The sequence below is a fragment of the Scyliorhinus torazame genome, chromosome 12, assembly GCF_047496885.1.
Source record: "Scyliorhinus torazame isolate Kashiwa2021f chromosome 12, sScyTor2.1, whole genome shotgun sequence".
Classification (NCBI taxonomy): domain Eukaryota; kingdom Metazoa; phylum Chordata; class Chondrichthyes; order Carcharhiniformes; family Scyliorhinidae; genus Scyliorhinus; species Scyliorhinus torazame.
In genome coordinates this window covers 188,819,296-188,836,297 of record NC_092718.1, presented here as the reverse complement: position 1 = coordinate 188,836,297, position 17,002 = coordinate 188,819,296, and the positions used below count along the sequence as shown (strand labels likewise).

The window sequence follows — 17,002 nt, the reverse complement described above, 5'->3', positions numbered from 1 at the left end:
ACGGCCTAGTCTGCTCTCAAGGTGGGCGTATAACATTCTATGGCACTATTTTGAAGACGAGCGAGGGAGTTATCCCTGGTGTCCCGGCCAATGTTTATCTCTCCACTAACATCACAAAACAGGTTATCTGGTCATTATCATGTTGCTGTTGGCGGGAGCTCTCTTGCAGCTTGGCTGCCACGTTTACTACATTACAGCACAGATCACACTTTTATTTATTTTTTTAAAAAGGGCTTCATTGGTTGCTAAGTGAGCTCCTGAGGTTGTGAAAGGTGATATATTAATGCAAGTGTTTTTCATGCACTCTATCCAAACACAGGTTCGAAGAAATATTGAAAATGTTTATTCTTTTTGACTTCGAAATAACTATTTCTAAATGAATGAGTCAGTCCTGAAAGTCCCTAAAGGGGCCTCATGGGTGCAGCCCAAAAACGGAAGTTGAATTTCCTGTCTCTTGGCTGCTGTGATTTAATAAAATGAAAACTCTCTCCAATGGGCTTTTGTTTCTGCTAGCAAGATCTTTTCTTCATCAGATTCAAATAGTAAAAATGATTCGTAGGATTTGGATTTCTTTTATCCTCTTGCAAATATTGGAAAAATACTACTTTCGCACCTTACAAACCTCTCCCCATTTTTCGTTGTCTGGTGTCCATCATCTTTCTCCAATTCAAAGATTGCCCCATCCTAGTAAATACTTTGAATAAAGACATATTTTGTGTTTCCACAGCACGTTTTCTTCCTATTTTGGGGGGGGGGGGGGGGGGAGAGAGAGAGTGCAAAGAAATACCAGAGTGATATTCTGCAGAGAGTGTACGGAGGACAGCCATGGATATGGTTGCTTTAATTAAAGTAGATTATCTTCTGTGTAAAAATTTTTTTTTTTTAAAGTATAAAATCGTTTTTGATCCGGATTATGTTAATCTTCTGTGCTGCCAGGCCTTCCGTCATTTGTTTTTCCCACTCTGTCTTCCCTTACTCCAATTATCCATCCAATATATTGTGAAAATTAGTGTAGATTCAGCTTGGGCAATTGCCTCTTGCCTTTTGGAGTTATTTCAGATGCCATCTTATAAATGATTGGTTTCCCTGCCTGTTCAGTTTAATTTGTTGCTTTTTGGCTGAAATTTCATCTTCGTAAATCTGGTGCCAGTATGATAATTTAGTCTGCAGAGTAGTGACTTAAATTGCTTTCAGCGGGCAATTTGCACTGATACGGTAATGGGAAACTAGTGAAGGAGCTGATCGGAGAAGAATGCGTTGGAGTGGGGTGTATGTTATTCTCTAAGCCTGAATAAAGATTGTAGACTTCCAGTTAGCACAAATACTTTATTCAGTGAGTTTGTTCTATTTCCAGAGCTTAACTAGATATAATACAGTCAAGTGGTATGACCAGTGAAGCCAAGGTAAACTGCCTATGCTGAGCTGTCTCTGTGTGCTGCTGCTCGCTAGCCCTGTGCTTCTGAAAGAGGTGGATCCACCTTTGGGCTGGACCCTTTTATACCCGTCTCTGATGCCCTCTAGTGATGCTGTGGCTGTTACATCTGACTGCAGTCCCTGGTGTAAGTACAGATCACTACAGGGTGGAGGTTACTGTAGGCCAGGAATGTGGTATATCAGGTCAGGAACTGACGGGTAGGTCTGAAACCTTAACCTTGGGGGCCAAGAGAGGAACACCGGGTGTCGTATGCTGACTACCTGTTGTTGTATGTGGCAGATCCAGTGGAGGGGATGGCGGAGGTCATGCGGATCCTAAGGGAGTTTGGGGACTTTTTGGGGTATAAACTCAACGTAGGGAAGGGTGAGTGCTTTGTGGTGCATTCAGGGGACCAGGGAAGGGGGATAGACGAGCTACCGCTGAAGAGGGTGGAAAGGAGCTTTCGGTACCTAGGGATCCAAGTAGCTAGGAGTTGGGGTGCCCTGCACAAGCTCAATCTGACGCGGTTGGTGGAGCAGATGGAGGAGGATTTTAAAAGATGGGATATGCTGCCACTCTCACTAGCGGGTAGGGTGCAGTCGGTCAAAATGACGGTCCTCCCGAGGTTTCGCTTTGTGTTCCAGTGCCTTCCCATTATGATCCCCAAGGCCTTTTTCAAACTGGTAAGTAGGAGCATTATGGGTTTTGTGTGGGCGAATAAGACCCCGAGGGTGAAGAGTGTTTCTGGAGCGTAGCAGGGACAGGGGGGGGGACTGGCGCTGCTGAATTTGTGCGGCTATTATTGGGCAGCCAATGTGGCGATGATCCGTAAGTGGGTAATGGAGGGAGAGGGGGCGGCGTGGAGAAGTTAAAGATGGCGTCCTGTGTGGGCATGAGCCTGAGGGCGCTGGCGACGGCGCCGCTCTCGCCGACAAGGTACACCACGAGTCCGGTGGTGGCGGCGACGTTGAAGATCTGGGGGCAGTGGAGGCGACACAGGGGCGAGGTGGGAGCCTCGGTTTGGTCCCCGATTCTGGAGAATCGTCGGTTCGTCCCGGGAAGGATGGATGGGGGGTTTCGGAGCTGGCATCGGGCGGGGATTAGAAGAATGGGGGACCTGTTCATAGATGGGACGTTTGCGAGCCTAGGGGCGCTGCAGGAGAAGTTTGGGTTACCCCGGGAAACGCTTTCAGGTACATGCAAGTGAGGGCATTTGTGAGGCAGCAGGTGAGGGAATTCCCACTGCTTCCGGCACGTGGGATTCAGGACCGGGTGATTTTGGGTGTATGGGTTGGAGAAGGCAAGGTTTCGGCGATTTACCAGGAGCTGAAAGAAGGAGGCCTCGGTGGAGGAGTTAAAGGGCAAGTGGGAGGAGGAGCTTGGGGAGGAGATCGATGAGTGTCTGTGGGCTGATGCCCTGAGTCGGGTTAATTCTTCCTCCTCTTGCGCCAGGCTCCGCCTAATACAGTTCAAAGTTACTCACAGAGCGCATATGACAGGGGCGAGGTTGAGTAGGTTCTTTGGGATGGAGGACAGATGTGGGAGGTGCTCGGGGAGCCCGGCAAATCACATCAATGTGTTCTGGTCGTGCCTGGCACTGGATGGGCTTTGGAGGGGTTTTGCGAGGACTATGTCCAAGGTGGCGAAAGTCCGGGTCAAGCCTAGCTGGGGGTTGGCATTATTTGGGGTAACGGACGAACCGTGAGTGCAGGAGGCGAAAGAGGCCGGTATTCTGGCCTTTGCGTCCCTGGTAGCCCGGCGGAGGATTTTGCTATTATGGAAAGATGCGAAGCCCCCTAGTGTGGAAGCTTGGATCAATGACATGGCAGGGTTCATCAAGCTGGAGAGGATAAAGTTTGCCTTGCGAGGGTCAGTGCAGGGCTTCCTCAGGCGGTGGCAACCGTTCCTAGACTATCCCGCGGAGCGTTAGGAGGAGGTCAGCAGCAGCCCAGGGGAGGGGGGGTCTCTTTTGGGGGGGGCGTTTGGATGGGGGGGGGCCTCCCTATTGGTGCTTTTGAATGTCATATGGGGGGTTATTGAATATGGGGGAAATCCAATGTATAATTTTTGATTGTTGTGTTCTTGTTCCTTTCTTTTTGTTGGGGGGGGGGGGGGTTGTTGAAAATCTGTTAAAATTTGAATAAATATATATATATTTTAAAAACCTTGGGGTCCAAGAGGAGATGGATGCTATATGGGTATGGTGAAAGTTTTTTTGCAAATTACTTATAATTTTTGCACACAAGGTAACCTTTTACCTATCCCATTGGCATGTTTCAATGTTTTGAGTGGTAGCTTTTCAGCTTTATTTTGCTGAAATTTAAAAGGAAACATTGATTGGGTTTCAGTTTTCATTATTTGTCTTTATTGGTAGATTTTTATTGCATCCTTGGTTACGGAGTTGTGATTTGTTAAATGGAAAACTTAGAGAACCAAAGTATGAAGCGAAGCTCTGAGATAACACAGGCAGCACGGTAGCACAGTGGTTATCACAGTTGCTTCACAGCTCCAGGGTCCCAGGTTCAATTCCCGGCTTGGGTCACTGTCTGTGCGGAGTCTGCACGTTTTCCCCGTGTCTGTGTGGGTTTCCTCTGGGTGCTCCGGTTTCCTCCTACAGTCCAAAGCTGTGCAGGTTAGGTAGATTGGCCATGCTAAATTGCCCTTAAGTGTCCAAAAAAGGTTGGGTGGGGTTACTGGGTTACCGGGATAGGATGGAGATGTGGGTTTGGGTAGGGTCCTCTTTCCAAGGGCCGGTGCAGACTCGATGGGCCGAATGGCTTCCTTCTGCACTGTAGATTCTATGATGACGCCACGTCAACAACTTGCGTTTATAAACATCTTTGTGTCATAAAGCATTCCAAGACATTTTACAAAAGGGCTGTTTTGACACTGCATTCCATAAAGGATGTATCAAGATAAGTGACCACTGACTTGGTCCATGAGGTAGATTTTAAGGATGATCTTGAAGGAACAGATATGGAGAAGAAGTTTAGGGAGGAAATTCCAGTGCTTGGGGCCCAAACAGCTGAAGGATCTAAAGGGGGAAGAAAGGAAATTGGGAATACACACCAGGCCTGAGTTGGAGGATCATTTCAGAAGGTGGAGTTCTTGGAGGGCCCTAGTACTGGAACAGGTCACCGAAATGGGAAGGAGTGCGACCATGGAAGGATTTGAACATGAGGTATTGTTGGGCTAGGGCCAATCCAAGCCAGCAAGCACATGCTTGATGGGAGAAAGGGTCTTTGTATGAGCTGGGATGTAGGCAGCAGAATTCCGAATGAACTCCAGTTTACACAGGATGGAGAGCATTAGAACAGTTTAATTTAGGGAGAACAAGGTTTTCAGCAACAGATGGTCATTGTGCGAGCATTGCTGGTGAGGCCAGCATTTGTTGCCCATCCTTAATTGCCCTTCAGAAGGTGGTGGTGATCTACCAATCCCTCTGGCTTTCTGCAGCAGTTTGGAAAGACGATTCAGAGGGCAGTTAAGTCGGATGGCTTACAATTGAATTAATACCACCAGCTACCGTAATGGGATTTGAACCAGAGCAAAAGCCTAGACCTTTGGATTACTCGTCCAGTGATATTACCACCAAGCCATCATCTTCCCTGTGGTGACCATGTATTCAAAACCTTTGGCGAAGAAAGGGACATTGGAGATGGGTCAGCGATGAGGGGAGGAAAGAAAATAACAAATGGTGCTCGAGTGGAAAGAGCAAACTTCCATTTATGGAAATGTGGCAGCTGGTTAGTACATGGCTGTTTGGGGGGCGTTGCTATGATAATACCGATCAGGTGATCTGTATCTGTGGTAGTGATGTTAGTTGAGGGTTGGTTCACTTAAGAGTCGAAGATTTCAATGGCTCTTCATATCCACTTGAGGACAGACGAGGACCTCAGTTTGGCGACTGTACCTACAATGTTGGTGCTTGTCTGCCAGACTGAGTTGCATGCTGATGTTTCTGAGTGGGGGTTGAACCTGTGACGTTCTTGTTAAAATATAGGCCGGAATTCTCCGGCCGTTGGGATTCTTTTTTTTTTCCCTTTGGTAGTGCATCCTTGCCCGCGGGTTTCCTCACGGTGTGGGGTGGCTTCAATGAGGAAATTCCATTGAGAAGCGGCAGTAGAGGATCCCGCCACCAGAGAACGGTGTGCCACCAAGAAACCTGTGGCTGGGGACCCGGAGAATCTAGCCCTCGATGTAAATTTTATTGGTCATAGTCGCTCAAAAAACATATACATTGGTGTGTTTTATACAGAAAAAAACTTCCATTTATACCACAAATTGCACTGTTAGACTTTGATTGTGCTAAAATAGTGACTAGACCAAAATATATAGTTCGTAATGCATACAATATGATCAAATGTAATATTTAAAGCAACAAATCATTTTACTGAATGTAAGGAAAAACAATTTCATTTTGAAGATTACTGTGCACTGAGAATGTAATCTGGTGTAGCATGCACATGGAGATTAATTAGGCAGTTAGCATTATCAGCACGAGGGCAAAGTGGCAAGATCGACACTTGCGCTGAATGGAAGCAAACGTACAGCGAGACCAGTTTTGGGATGAGCAGAGGGAAAAGGAAATGGTGGCGGAGCGCAGTTGAAGTGATTCAGGTCATATTGTTTTAAATTTAACCAGGCTGTTGATGCAGGGGTAGGCCCCCGCAGAAATATTAATCCATGTCTATTTGGTGATTCTGAGTAGAGGGGTGGGAACATTGCTTCTGGTTTGCTTTCAGCTGGTCAGTTTATAGTGGGGGAGGGTATTCAATTCAGTGGCTGAGTTATTTGGTTAGTTTTGGCAGAACTTGCTCTTGACTTCGATTTTGAAGTTTCATACTGGATGGTTCAGGTCTTTCCCGTTTTCCTCATTTGATTTAAATGTTGTTTACCGATTCTTATTTTGTGATTTTTTTTTTTTTTTTTTTTTTTTTTTTTTCACTGTTTGGTTTGAATTTCATATTCTCAAATTAAGAAATATGCAAGTTAAACGGAATAATTTATTTTTGCGGCATAATGAATGTATTCCACAAATTTTAGATTCAAACTCTACCAATTGGATTAGAGAACACTGCAGCTCCACAATATTTAACTTTAAAACAGACAAACTGCTGTTTCCCATGCCTGGAAGTAAGTGCTGGGAGCGAATTGCTACAGGCTAGTTACAGGCCCTCAGACTGCCTGAGGCTAAATGCAGACACAGCACGCATTATCTCAGAATTGAAGCTAATTCCTGGAATATTTGAAGGCACTTCCTCTGGGATTGGGTAGAACCGTTATGAAGCATTCAACTGTGGCCTGTTTAAGGAGGGATGGGGTTAACTAGCAGTCAATGAGTTTCTGGTCATGTCGACTGTATCCAACTGTCTATGGTCACTTCAACATTTTAGCTATTGAGAAAGGAATATCTTTTCACACCCACGTTTAACCGAGAAATCAAAATTATCATCGGAATTTCTGTAATTGTACCTCACTTTTCCAAGTGCCGGGAAAGCACAGAATTTAAAAAACATTTTTCTAAATTTGGTTTCCTCTGAATCTCCGATTTGAGCTTTATTATGGTAGTTTTTAATAACCGGAAATAGATTGTTAACCCCCCCCCCCCACTCCCATGCGAACGATTTGAATGTTTTTGAGTTCCTTAAGTTGTAACTCTTGAGGCTTCCCTTCTACGGGGTATAATTCTGCTATCCTATTATGGCAGGACATTTTGTTCCTCCTTCATTTCAATTGATCTTAAAACCTTAAAAGTCAGCTCATAATTTGCAGGTAGTCCAATAGAGGCATTTGTTTCGCACTTGTATCGTGGGGATGACCATTGGGAAGGTTTCCAGGCTGTTGTACACAGTCATTCGTAAATGTCATTCCAGTATATAAGAACTAGGAACAGGAGTACGCCATCTGGCCCCTCGAGCCTGCTCCGCCATTTAATGAGATCATGGCTGATCTTTGTGGACTCAGCTCCACTCTCCGGCCCGTACACCATATCCCCGAATCCCTTTATTCTTTAGAAAGGTATCTATCTTTTTCTTAAAAACGTTTAAAGAAGGAGCCTCAACTGCTTCACTGGGCAAGGAATTCCAGAGATTCACAACCCTTTGGGTGAAAAAGTTCCTCCTCCACTCCGTCCTAAATCTACTTTCCGTTTTGAGGCTATGCCCCCTAGTTCTGCTTTCCCCGACCAGTGGAAACAACCTGCCCGCATCTATCCTATCTATTCCCTTCATAATTTTATATGTTTCAATAAGATCCCCCCCCCGTATCCTTCTAAACTCCAATGAGTACAGTCCCAGTCTACTCAACCTCGCGTCATAATCTAATCCCCTCAACTCTGGGATCAACCTAGTGAATCTCCTCTGCACTCCCACCAGTGCCAATATGTCCTTTCTCAGGTAAGGAGACCAAAACTGAACACAATACTCCAGATGCGGCCTCACTAATACCCTATACAATTGCAGCATAACCTCCCTAGTCTTGAACTCCATCCCTCTAGCATATGATCCCAGTGGGCATGTTTACATTTGTATGTGTACATAGCCCCGTTCACGTTAAAACATTTTGCTGCATCACAGTGATTTTATTTCATGTGCAGTGGGTTATGCAGACACACATTAAAGGAACTGAGCTATCCCTTGACCGAGATTTGTGTTGCTCAGAGATGAGCATCTTTGGAAGGATCCAAAAGAATGAAATTAAATTAAACCTGGGAGATGGTTGATTGGAAATGCCAGTGCTGGGGGGAGATGGCTGACTGGAAATGCCAGTGCTGGGGGGAGATGGCTGACTGGAAATGCCAGTGCTGGGGGGAGATGGCTGACTGGAAATGCCAGTGCTGGGGGGAGATGGCTGATTGGAAATGCCAGTGCTGGGGGGAGATGGTTGATTGGAAATGCCAGTGCTGGGGGGAGATGGCTGATTGGAAATGCCAGTGCTGGGGGGAGATGGCTGATTGGAAATGCCAGTGCTGGGGGGGAGATGGCTGATTGGAAATGCCAGTGCTGGGGGGGAGATGGCTGATTGGAAATGCCAGTGCTGGGGGGAGATGGCTGATTGGAAATGCCAGTGCTGGGGGGAGATGGCTGATTGGAAATGCCAGTGCTGGAGGGAAATGGCTGACTGGAAATGCCAGCGCTGGGGGGGAGATGGCTGATTGGAAATGCCAGTGCTGGGGGGAGATGGTTGATTGGAAATGCCAGTGCTGGAGGGAGATGGCTGATTGGAAATGCCAGTGCTGGGGGGAGATGGTTGATTGGAAATGCCAGTGCTGGGAGAGATGGTTAATTGGAAATGCCAGTGCTGGGGGGAGATGGCTGACTGGAAATGCCAGTGCTGGGGGGAGATGGCTGATTGGAAATGCCAGTGCTGGGGGGAGATGGCTGATTGGAAATGCCAGTGCTGGGGGGGAGATGGCTGATTGGAAATGCCAGTGCTGGGGGGAGATGGCTGATTGGAAATGCCAGTGCTGGGGGGAGATGGCTGATTGGAAATGCCAGTGCTGGAGGGAAATGGCTGACTGGAAATGCCAGCGCTGGGGGGGAGATGGCTGATTGGAAATGCCAGTGCTGGGGGGAGATGGTTGATTGGAAATGCCAGTGCTGGAGGGAGATGGCTGATTGGAAATGCCAGTGCTGGGGGGAGATGGTTGATTGGAAATGCCAGTGCTGGGAGAGATGGTTAATTGGAAATGCCAGTGCTGGGGGGAGATGGCTGATTGGAAATGCCAGTGCTGGGGGGAGATGGTTGATTGGAAGTGCCAGTGCTGGAGGGAGATGGCTGATTGGAAATGCCAGTGCTGGAGGGAGATGGCTGATTGGAAATGCCAGTGCTGGGGGGAGATGGTTAATTGGAAATGCCAGTGCTGGGGGGAGATGGCTGATTGGAAATGCCAGTGCTGGGAGAGATGGTTAATTGGAAATGCCAGTGCTGGGGGGGAAATGGCTGACTGGAAATGCCAGTGCTGGAGGGAGATGGCTGACTGGAAATGCCAGTGCTGGGGGGAGATGGTTGATTGGAAATGCCAGCGCTGGAGGGAGATGGCTGATTGGAAATGCCAGTGCTGGAGGGAGATGGCTGATTGGAAATGCCAGTGCTGGGAGAGATGGTTAACTGGAAATGCCAGTGCTGGGGGGAGATGGCTGATTGGAAATGCCAGTGCTGGGGGGAAATGGCTGACTGGAAATGCCAGTGCTGGGGGGAGATGGTTGATTGGAAATGCCAGCGCTGGAGGGAGATGGCTGATTGGAAATGCCAGTGCTGGAGGGAGATGGCTGACTGGAAATGCCAGTGCTGGGGGGAGATGGTTGATTGGAAATTCCAGTGCTGGAGGGAGATGGCTGATTGGAAATGCCAGTGCTGGGGGGAGATGGCTGATTGGAAATGCCAGCGCTGACTTCCGGGTGCGGCGATGACCAGCTGAGTCGCACGTTTCGGCAGCTCCCTGTGAAACGGACTTTTGGGCTCTTGATAGGAGCCCCAACGGCAATTTTAACGGCTGAAAACACCGTGCGGTAAACCAGAAGGGTGTTCCCCCTGGACACGGATGGAAAAAGGAGAGGAAAGTGGCCGGATTGCAGCGGATCCTTTGGAACAACGGCAAGGAAGGCAAGCAGAAACCAAGATGGCGTCGGAAGGTGGCAGTTTCATATGGGGCCCTGAACAACAAGAGTTTTTGAAACGCTGCGTGGAGGAGATAAAAAAGGAAATGAAGAAAGAGTTGTTGGCCCCGATATTACAGGCGATTGAAGGGCTGAAAGAGGAACAAAAGACCCAGGAGCAGGAGCTTCGGGTCGTGAAGGCGAAAGCAGCAGAGAATGAAAACGATATACAGGGCCTGGTGGTGAAGTCGGAGATACAGGAGGCACACCAGAAACGATCTGTGGAGAGGTTGGAGGCACTGGAAAATAACGCAAGGAGGAACAACTTGAGGATTCTTGGCCTTCCTGAAGGTGTGGAGGGGGCGGACGTCGGGGCATATGTGAGCACAATGCTGCACTCGTTAATGGGAGTGGAGGCCCCGACGGGTCCGTTGGAGGTGGAGGGAGCATACCGAGTTATGGTGCGAGGATCGAGAGCAGGAGAAGCTCCCAGAGCCATAGTGGTGAGATTTCTCCGTTTTAAGGATAGAGAAATGGTCCTTAGATGGGCGAAGAAAACTCTGTGTAGTAAATGGGAGAACGCGGTGATCCGCGTCTATCAAGATTGGAGTGCGGAGGTGGCGAGAAGGAGGGCGAGCTTTAATCGGGCCAAAGCGGTACTTCACAAAAAAAAGATAAAGTTTGGAATGCTGCAACCGGCAAGACTGTGGGTCACATATCAAGGGAGGCACCACTACTTTGAGACGGCGGATGAAGCGTGGACTTTTATTGTAGAAGAAAAATTGGAATGATTGGACTACGAAAATGAACGTTTGGACAAAGTGGTGGGACGAGTGGGGGGGGGGCGAAGAGGGATTGTATGATTAATCCTGCGGTATGGTAACTTTTCTTTCTCCCACAGGTGGTGATGGGGGGAGGTGGGGAGGGAGAGGAGATGGGGCGTTGGCCATGGGAGGCGGGGCCGAGGGAGAGGCGCGGGCTTGGTTCCCGCGCTATGATAATTATGGCGGGAATAGAGAAGCAGGAAGGAGGGGGCGCCGCACGGGGTGAGCCGTGATCACGGGGGGAAGCCGAGGTCAGCCAGAGTTTGCTGACTTCTGGGAGCAACATGGGGGGAGTAATTACGCTAGCGGGGGGGGGGGGGAATTACTGGGTTGCTGCTGCTGGGGAAAGGGGGGAGTGGGTACGGGAAAGGATGGGCGGGGGGGCACCGTCTGGGAGAAATACAGCTGCGTGGGAACTGGGCGAGAAGCTGGAAAAAGATGATGGCTAACCGGCAAGGGGGGGCGGTGGGAAGCCCCCCAACTCGGCTGATCACGTGGAACGTGAGGGGGCTTAACGGGCCGATAAAGAGGGCACGAGTACTCGCACACCTTAAGAAACTTAAAGCAGATGTGGCCATGTTACAGGAAACGCACCTGAAACTGATAGATCAGGTTAGGTTGCGCAAAGGATGGGTAGGGCAGGTGTTCCATTCGGGGCTGGATGCGAAAAACAGGGGGGTGGCTATATTAGTGGGGAAGCGGGTAATGTTCGAGGCAAAGACTATAGTGGCGGATAACGGGGGCAGATACGTGATGGTGAGTGGCAAATTACAGGGAGAGATGGTGGTGTTGGTAAACGTGTATGCCCCGAATTGGGACGATGCCAATTTTATGAGGCGAATGCTAGGACGCATCCCAGACCTAGAGACCGGAAAGCTGATAATGGGGGGAGACTTTAACACGGTGTTGGAACCAAGGCTGGATAGGTCGAAGTCCAGGACTGGTAGGAGGCCGGCAGCAGCCAAGGTGCTTAAGGATTTTATGGAGCAGATGGGAGGGGTGGACCCGTGGAGATTCAGTAGACCTAGGAGTAAGGAGTTCTCGTTTTTCTCCTATGTCCATAAAGTCTATTCACGCATAGACTTTTTTGTGTTGGGTAGGGCATTGATCCCGAGGGTGAGGGGAACGGAATATACGGCTATAGCCATTTCGGATCATGCCCCACACTGGGCAGACTTGGAGATAGGGGAGGAAACAAGAGGGCGTCCACCCTGGAGAATGGACATGGGACTAATGGCGGATGAGGGGGTGTGCTTAAGGGTGAGGGGATGCATTGAAAAGTACTTGGAACTCAATGACAATGGGGAGGTTCAGGTGGGAGTGGTCTTGAAGGCGGTGGTTAGGGGGGAGCTGATATCAATAAGGACACATAAAGGGAAGCAGGAAAGTAAGGAACGGGAGCGGTTGTTGCAAGAACTTTTGAGGGTGGACAGACACTATGCGGAAGCACCGGAGGAGGGACTGTATAGGGAAAGGCAAAGGCTGCATGTGGAATTTGACTTGCTGACCACAGGCACTGCAGAGGCACAATGGAGGAAGGCGCAGGGTGTACAGTATGAATATGGAGAGAAGGCGAGCAGATTGCTGGCACACCAATTGAGGAAAAGGGGAGCAGCGAGGGAAATAGGGGGGGTGAGAGACGAAGATGGAGAGACGGAGCGGGGAGCGGAGAGAGTGAATGAAGTGTTTAAGACACTTTATAAAAAATTGTATGAAGCTCAACCCCCGGATGGGAGGGAGAGAATGGTGGAGTTTTTGGATCGGCTGGAAATTCCCAAGGTGGAAGAGCAGGAAAGGATGGGATTGGGAGCACAGATCACGGTAGAAGAAGTGGTGAAAGGAATTAGGAACATGCAGACGGGAAAGGCCCCGGGACCGGACGGATTCCCAGTTGAATTTTACAGAAAATATTTGGACTTGCTCGCCCCGCTACTGACGAGGACCTTTAACGAGGCAAAGGAAAGGGGACAACTGCCCCCGACTATGTCAGAAGCAACGATATCGCTTCTTTTAAAGAAGGAAAAGGATCCGCTACAATGCGGGTCCTACAGACCAATCTCCCTCCTCAATGTAGATGCCAAGGTCTTGGCCAAGGTAATGGCAATGAGAATAGAGGAATGTGTCCCGGGGGTGGTTCATGAGGACCAAACTGGGTTTGTGAAGGGGAGACAGCTGAACACGAACATACGGAGGTTGTTAGGGGTAATGATGATGGCCCCACCAGAGGGTGAAACGGAGATAGTAGTGGCGATGGATGCTGAGAAAGCATTTGATAGAGTGGAGTGGGATTATCTGTGGGAGGTGTTGAGGAGATTTGGATTCGGAGAGGGGTATGTTAGATGGGTGCAGCTGTTGTATAGGGCCCCAGTGGCGAGTGTGGTCACGAATGGACGGGGATCGGCATATTTTCGGCTCCATAGAGGGACAAGGCAGGGATGTCCTCTGTCCCCATTACTGTTTGCACTGGCGATTGAGCCCCTGGCGATAGCGCTGAGAGGTTCCAAGGGATGGAGGGGAATACTTAGGGGAGGAGAAGAACACCGGGTATCTTTATATGCGGATGATCTGCTACTATATGTGGCGGATCCAGCGGAGGGGATGCCAGAAATAATGCGGATACTTGGGGAGTTTGGGGATTTTTCAGGGTATAAATTGAACATGGGGAAGAGTGAGCTGTTTGTGGTGCATCCAGGGGAGCAGAGTAGAGAAATAGAAGACCTACCGTTGAGGAAGGTAACAAGAGACTTTCGTTACCTGGGGATCCAGATAGCTAAGAATTGGGGCACATTGCACAGGCTAAATTTGACGCGGTTGGTGGAACAGATGGAGGAAGATTTCAAGAGATGGGATATGGTAGCATTGTCAATGGCAGGGAGGGTGCAGGCAGTTAAGATGGTGGTCCTCCCGAGATTCCTCTTTGTGTTTCAGTGTCTCCCGGTGGTGATCACGAAGGCTTTTTTCAAAAGGATAGAAAAGAGTATCATGGGTTTTGTTTGGGCCGGGAAGACTCCGAGAGTGAGGAAGGGATTCTTACAGCGTAGTAGGGATAGGGGGGGGGCTGGCACTACCGAGCCTAAGTGAGTATTATTGGGCCGCTAATATTTCAATGGTGAGTAAGTGGATGGGAGAGGAGGAAGGAGCGGCGTGGAAGAGATTAGAGAGGGCGTCCTGTAGGGGGACCAGCCTGCAGGCTATGGTGACAGCCCCATTGCCGTTCTCACCAAGGAACTATACCACGAGTCCGGTGGTGGTAGCTACACTGAAGATTTGGGGACAGTGGAGACGACATGGGGGAAAGACCGGAGCACTGGGGGGGGTCCCCGATAAGAAACAACCATAGATTTGCCCCGGGGGGAATGGATGGGGGATATGGAATGTGGCAAAGAGCAGGTATAACGCAATTGAAAGATCTATTTGTGGATGGGAAGTTTGCGAGTCTGGGAGCGCTGACCGAGAAATATGGGTTGCCCCAAGGGAATGCATTCAGGTACATGCAATTGAGGGCTTTTGCGAGGCAACAGGTGAGGGAATTTCCGCAGCTCCCGACACAAGAGGTGCAGGACAGAGTCATCTCAAAGAAATGGGTGGGGGACGGTAAGGTGTCGGATATATATAGGGAAATGAGAGACGAAGGGGAGACTATGATGGACGAACTAAAAGGGAAATGGGAAGAAGAGCTAGGGGAGGAGATTGAGGAGGGGATGTGGGCAGATGCCCTAAACAGGGTAAACTCGTCGTCCTCGTGCGCCAGGCTAAGCCTGATTCAGTTTAAGGTATTACACAGGGCACATATGACTGGAACACGGCTCAGTAAATTTTTTGGGGTGGAGGATAGGTGTGCGAGGTGCTCGAGAAGCCCAGCGAATCATACCCATATGTTTTGGTCATGCCCGGCACTACAGGGGTTTTGGATGGGGGTGACAAAGGTGCTTTCGAAAGTAGTAGGAGTCCGGGTCGAACCAAGCTGGGGGTTGGCTATATTTGGGGTTGCACAAGAGCCGGGAGTGCAGGAGGCGAAAGAGGCCGATGTTTTGGCCTTTGCGTCCCTAGTAGCCCGGCGCAGAATATTGCTAATGTGGAAAGAAGCCAAGCCCCCGGGGGTGGAGACCTGGATAAATGATATGGCGGGGTTCATAAAGTTAGAGCGGCTTAAGTTCGTCCTAAGGGGGTCGGCTCAAGGGTTTACTAGGCGGTGGCAACCGTTCGTCGAATATCTTGCGGAAAGATAGATAGGGGAGAACAAAGAAGGCAGCAGCAGCGGCCCAGGACTTGGGGGGGATGGGGGGGGGGGATGGGGGGGGGGGGGGGGGGGGGATATGGGGGGGGGGGGGGGGGGGATATGGGGGGGGGGGGGGGGATGGGGGGGGGGGGGGTGGCCTGAGACAAGGCAGTTGCCAATTAGGGCTAGTTTTTATTTTTTGTTATTTAATATTTATTTATTTTTTGTTTTTGTTTAAATTTAAAAAGGTCATTATTATCTGTATTGTTACAATGTTGTGTAAAGGATGCACAATGTACTGTGTTGGTTGATCAAAAATTTTCAATAAAATATTATTTTAAAAAAAAGGAAATGCCAGCGCTGGGGGGAGATGGCTGATTGGAAATGCCAGTGCTGGGAGAGATGGTTAATTGGAAATGCCAGTGCTGGGGGGAGATGGCTGATTGGAAATGCCAGTGCTGGGAGAGATGGTTAATTGGAAATGCCAGTGCTGGGGGGAGATGGTTGATTGGAAATGCCAGTGCTGGGAGAGATGGTTAATTGGAAATGCCAGTGCTGGGGGGAGATGGCTGATTGGAAATGCCAGTGCTGGGGGGAGATGGCTGATTGGAAATGCCAGTGCTGGGTAGGAAAAGCCATAAACCGAATGTCTTCCATGACTGGGCCAAAACTGTTATGCTTATTGTGTGTGGGTTTGCAGAGTGTGGTCTAACAATTATACTCTTGCTAGAGGGTTAACATTTACTGGCAGAGATGTCAGATGCCAGCCATATTCTCCTGCCTATCCTATTAGATGATAAACCATACCAACAGAGTTGCACAGATGTACAGTAGAGAAAATGGCTGTTCTGCGCAACAGGTGAATTCGGGCATTAATGCTCTACTTGAGCCTCTTAAGTCAGTCTCTCTCACTCTCACTCTCGGTTTCCCTTGCTCGTGTTTAATTAGCTCTCACTTAACTTCATCTTTCTTTTTCGCCTCCACCATCCCTTCTGGTAGCAGCTCCCACCTTCTAGCCACCCTAGGTTCTCCTGAATTCCTTATTGGATTTATTGCTGACTATCTTCCATGGATTTATTGCTGACTATCTTCCAATGGTATAAACATGACTCCTAATTTTGGTCTCGCTGAAAATGGAAACTGCTCGAAATTAATCCCTTCATTATAAGGTCACCACCTTGGCATTCTCTCTTTTCTAGCCCGTTCCGATCCTTCCTGATCAGTATAATCTCTTTGTTTTTGGAATCAGGTAAACCGAATTCGGGAGCAATTGTTCTTTTCTATACTGACGGCTTGAGCCCATCTGCAACCTTTTTAAAGTGGTTTTGTTTTAGCCATATGGCAGAAATGGTGAGCTTCTATCAGGTCTGTGAACTGAAGATTTATATTGAGAAAGGCCGTTTAGTGCCGTTGTTATTCTCCACCAAATATAATGGAAGCTGTTCCATTCACAATAGCAGAAATGAACTCCTGTATATAACTGGTGTCCGTTGAAGAGTTGCATTGGTTCTGAAGCAAACACCTAAATCCGCCACTCTCCACTTAGTGGGCCCTTACAAATCCAGATTTAAGATTTTAAAATGAACCCTGTTATGCATGCTGTTAATTCATTTATCCATCTTTTTATTCATCGTCAGTGACTTGACTCTTTCTCTAATTGATGACTGACTGAAGAAAATGCAGGTGAGGTAAAGTTTGCATGTTGCAAGCCAGTGTGCATTATTTAAAAAGACACCGACTGTGAGTGCCTGGATGGCCAGGCACCCATTGTGCAGTGGGGATATTGAATAGGGTGCAATATGGCTCTTGGTATATCAAAGCATTATTGATTAAATAACTCATTTACACTTTCCTTTTCGGAATCCATTTTTAATCCAAAAAGCATACGACCATTTTGAGGCAAAATCTTGCTGTGTCACCAGTGATTCAGTATCCCACTTGTAAT

General features: G+C 48.6%; 1 protein-coding gene across 4 annotated transcripts in view; it reads left to right on the top strand.

Annotated features, from left to right (window-relative positions):
• Positions 1–17,002, top strand: part of LOC140386818 (protein PIMREG-like) — a 32,364-nt gene that overhangs the window by 12,735 nt on the left and 2,627 nt on the right. Inside the window, exon 4 of one of the 4 annotated variants that reach the window (XM_072469541.1) lies at positions 16,695–16,745. The exons of 2 other annotated variants lie outside the window; for them this stretch is intronic. In XM_072469541.1, the coding sequence (XP_072325642.1) occupies positions 16,695–16,725 (31 nt within the window). In that variant the 3' untranslated portion in view covers positions 16,726–16,745. The remainder of the gene's footprint in view (positions 1–16,694; positions 16,746–17,002) is intronic. One more of the 4 variants, XM_072469540.1, reaches the window with a different exon arrangement.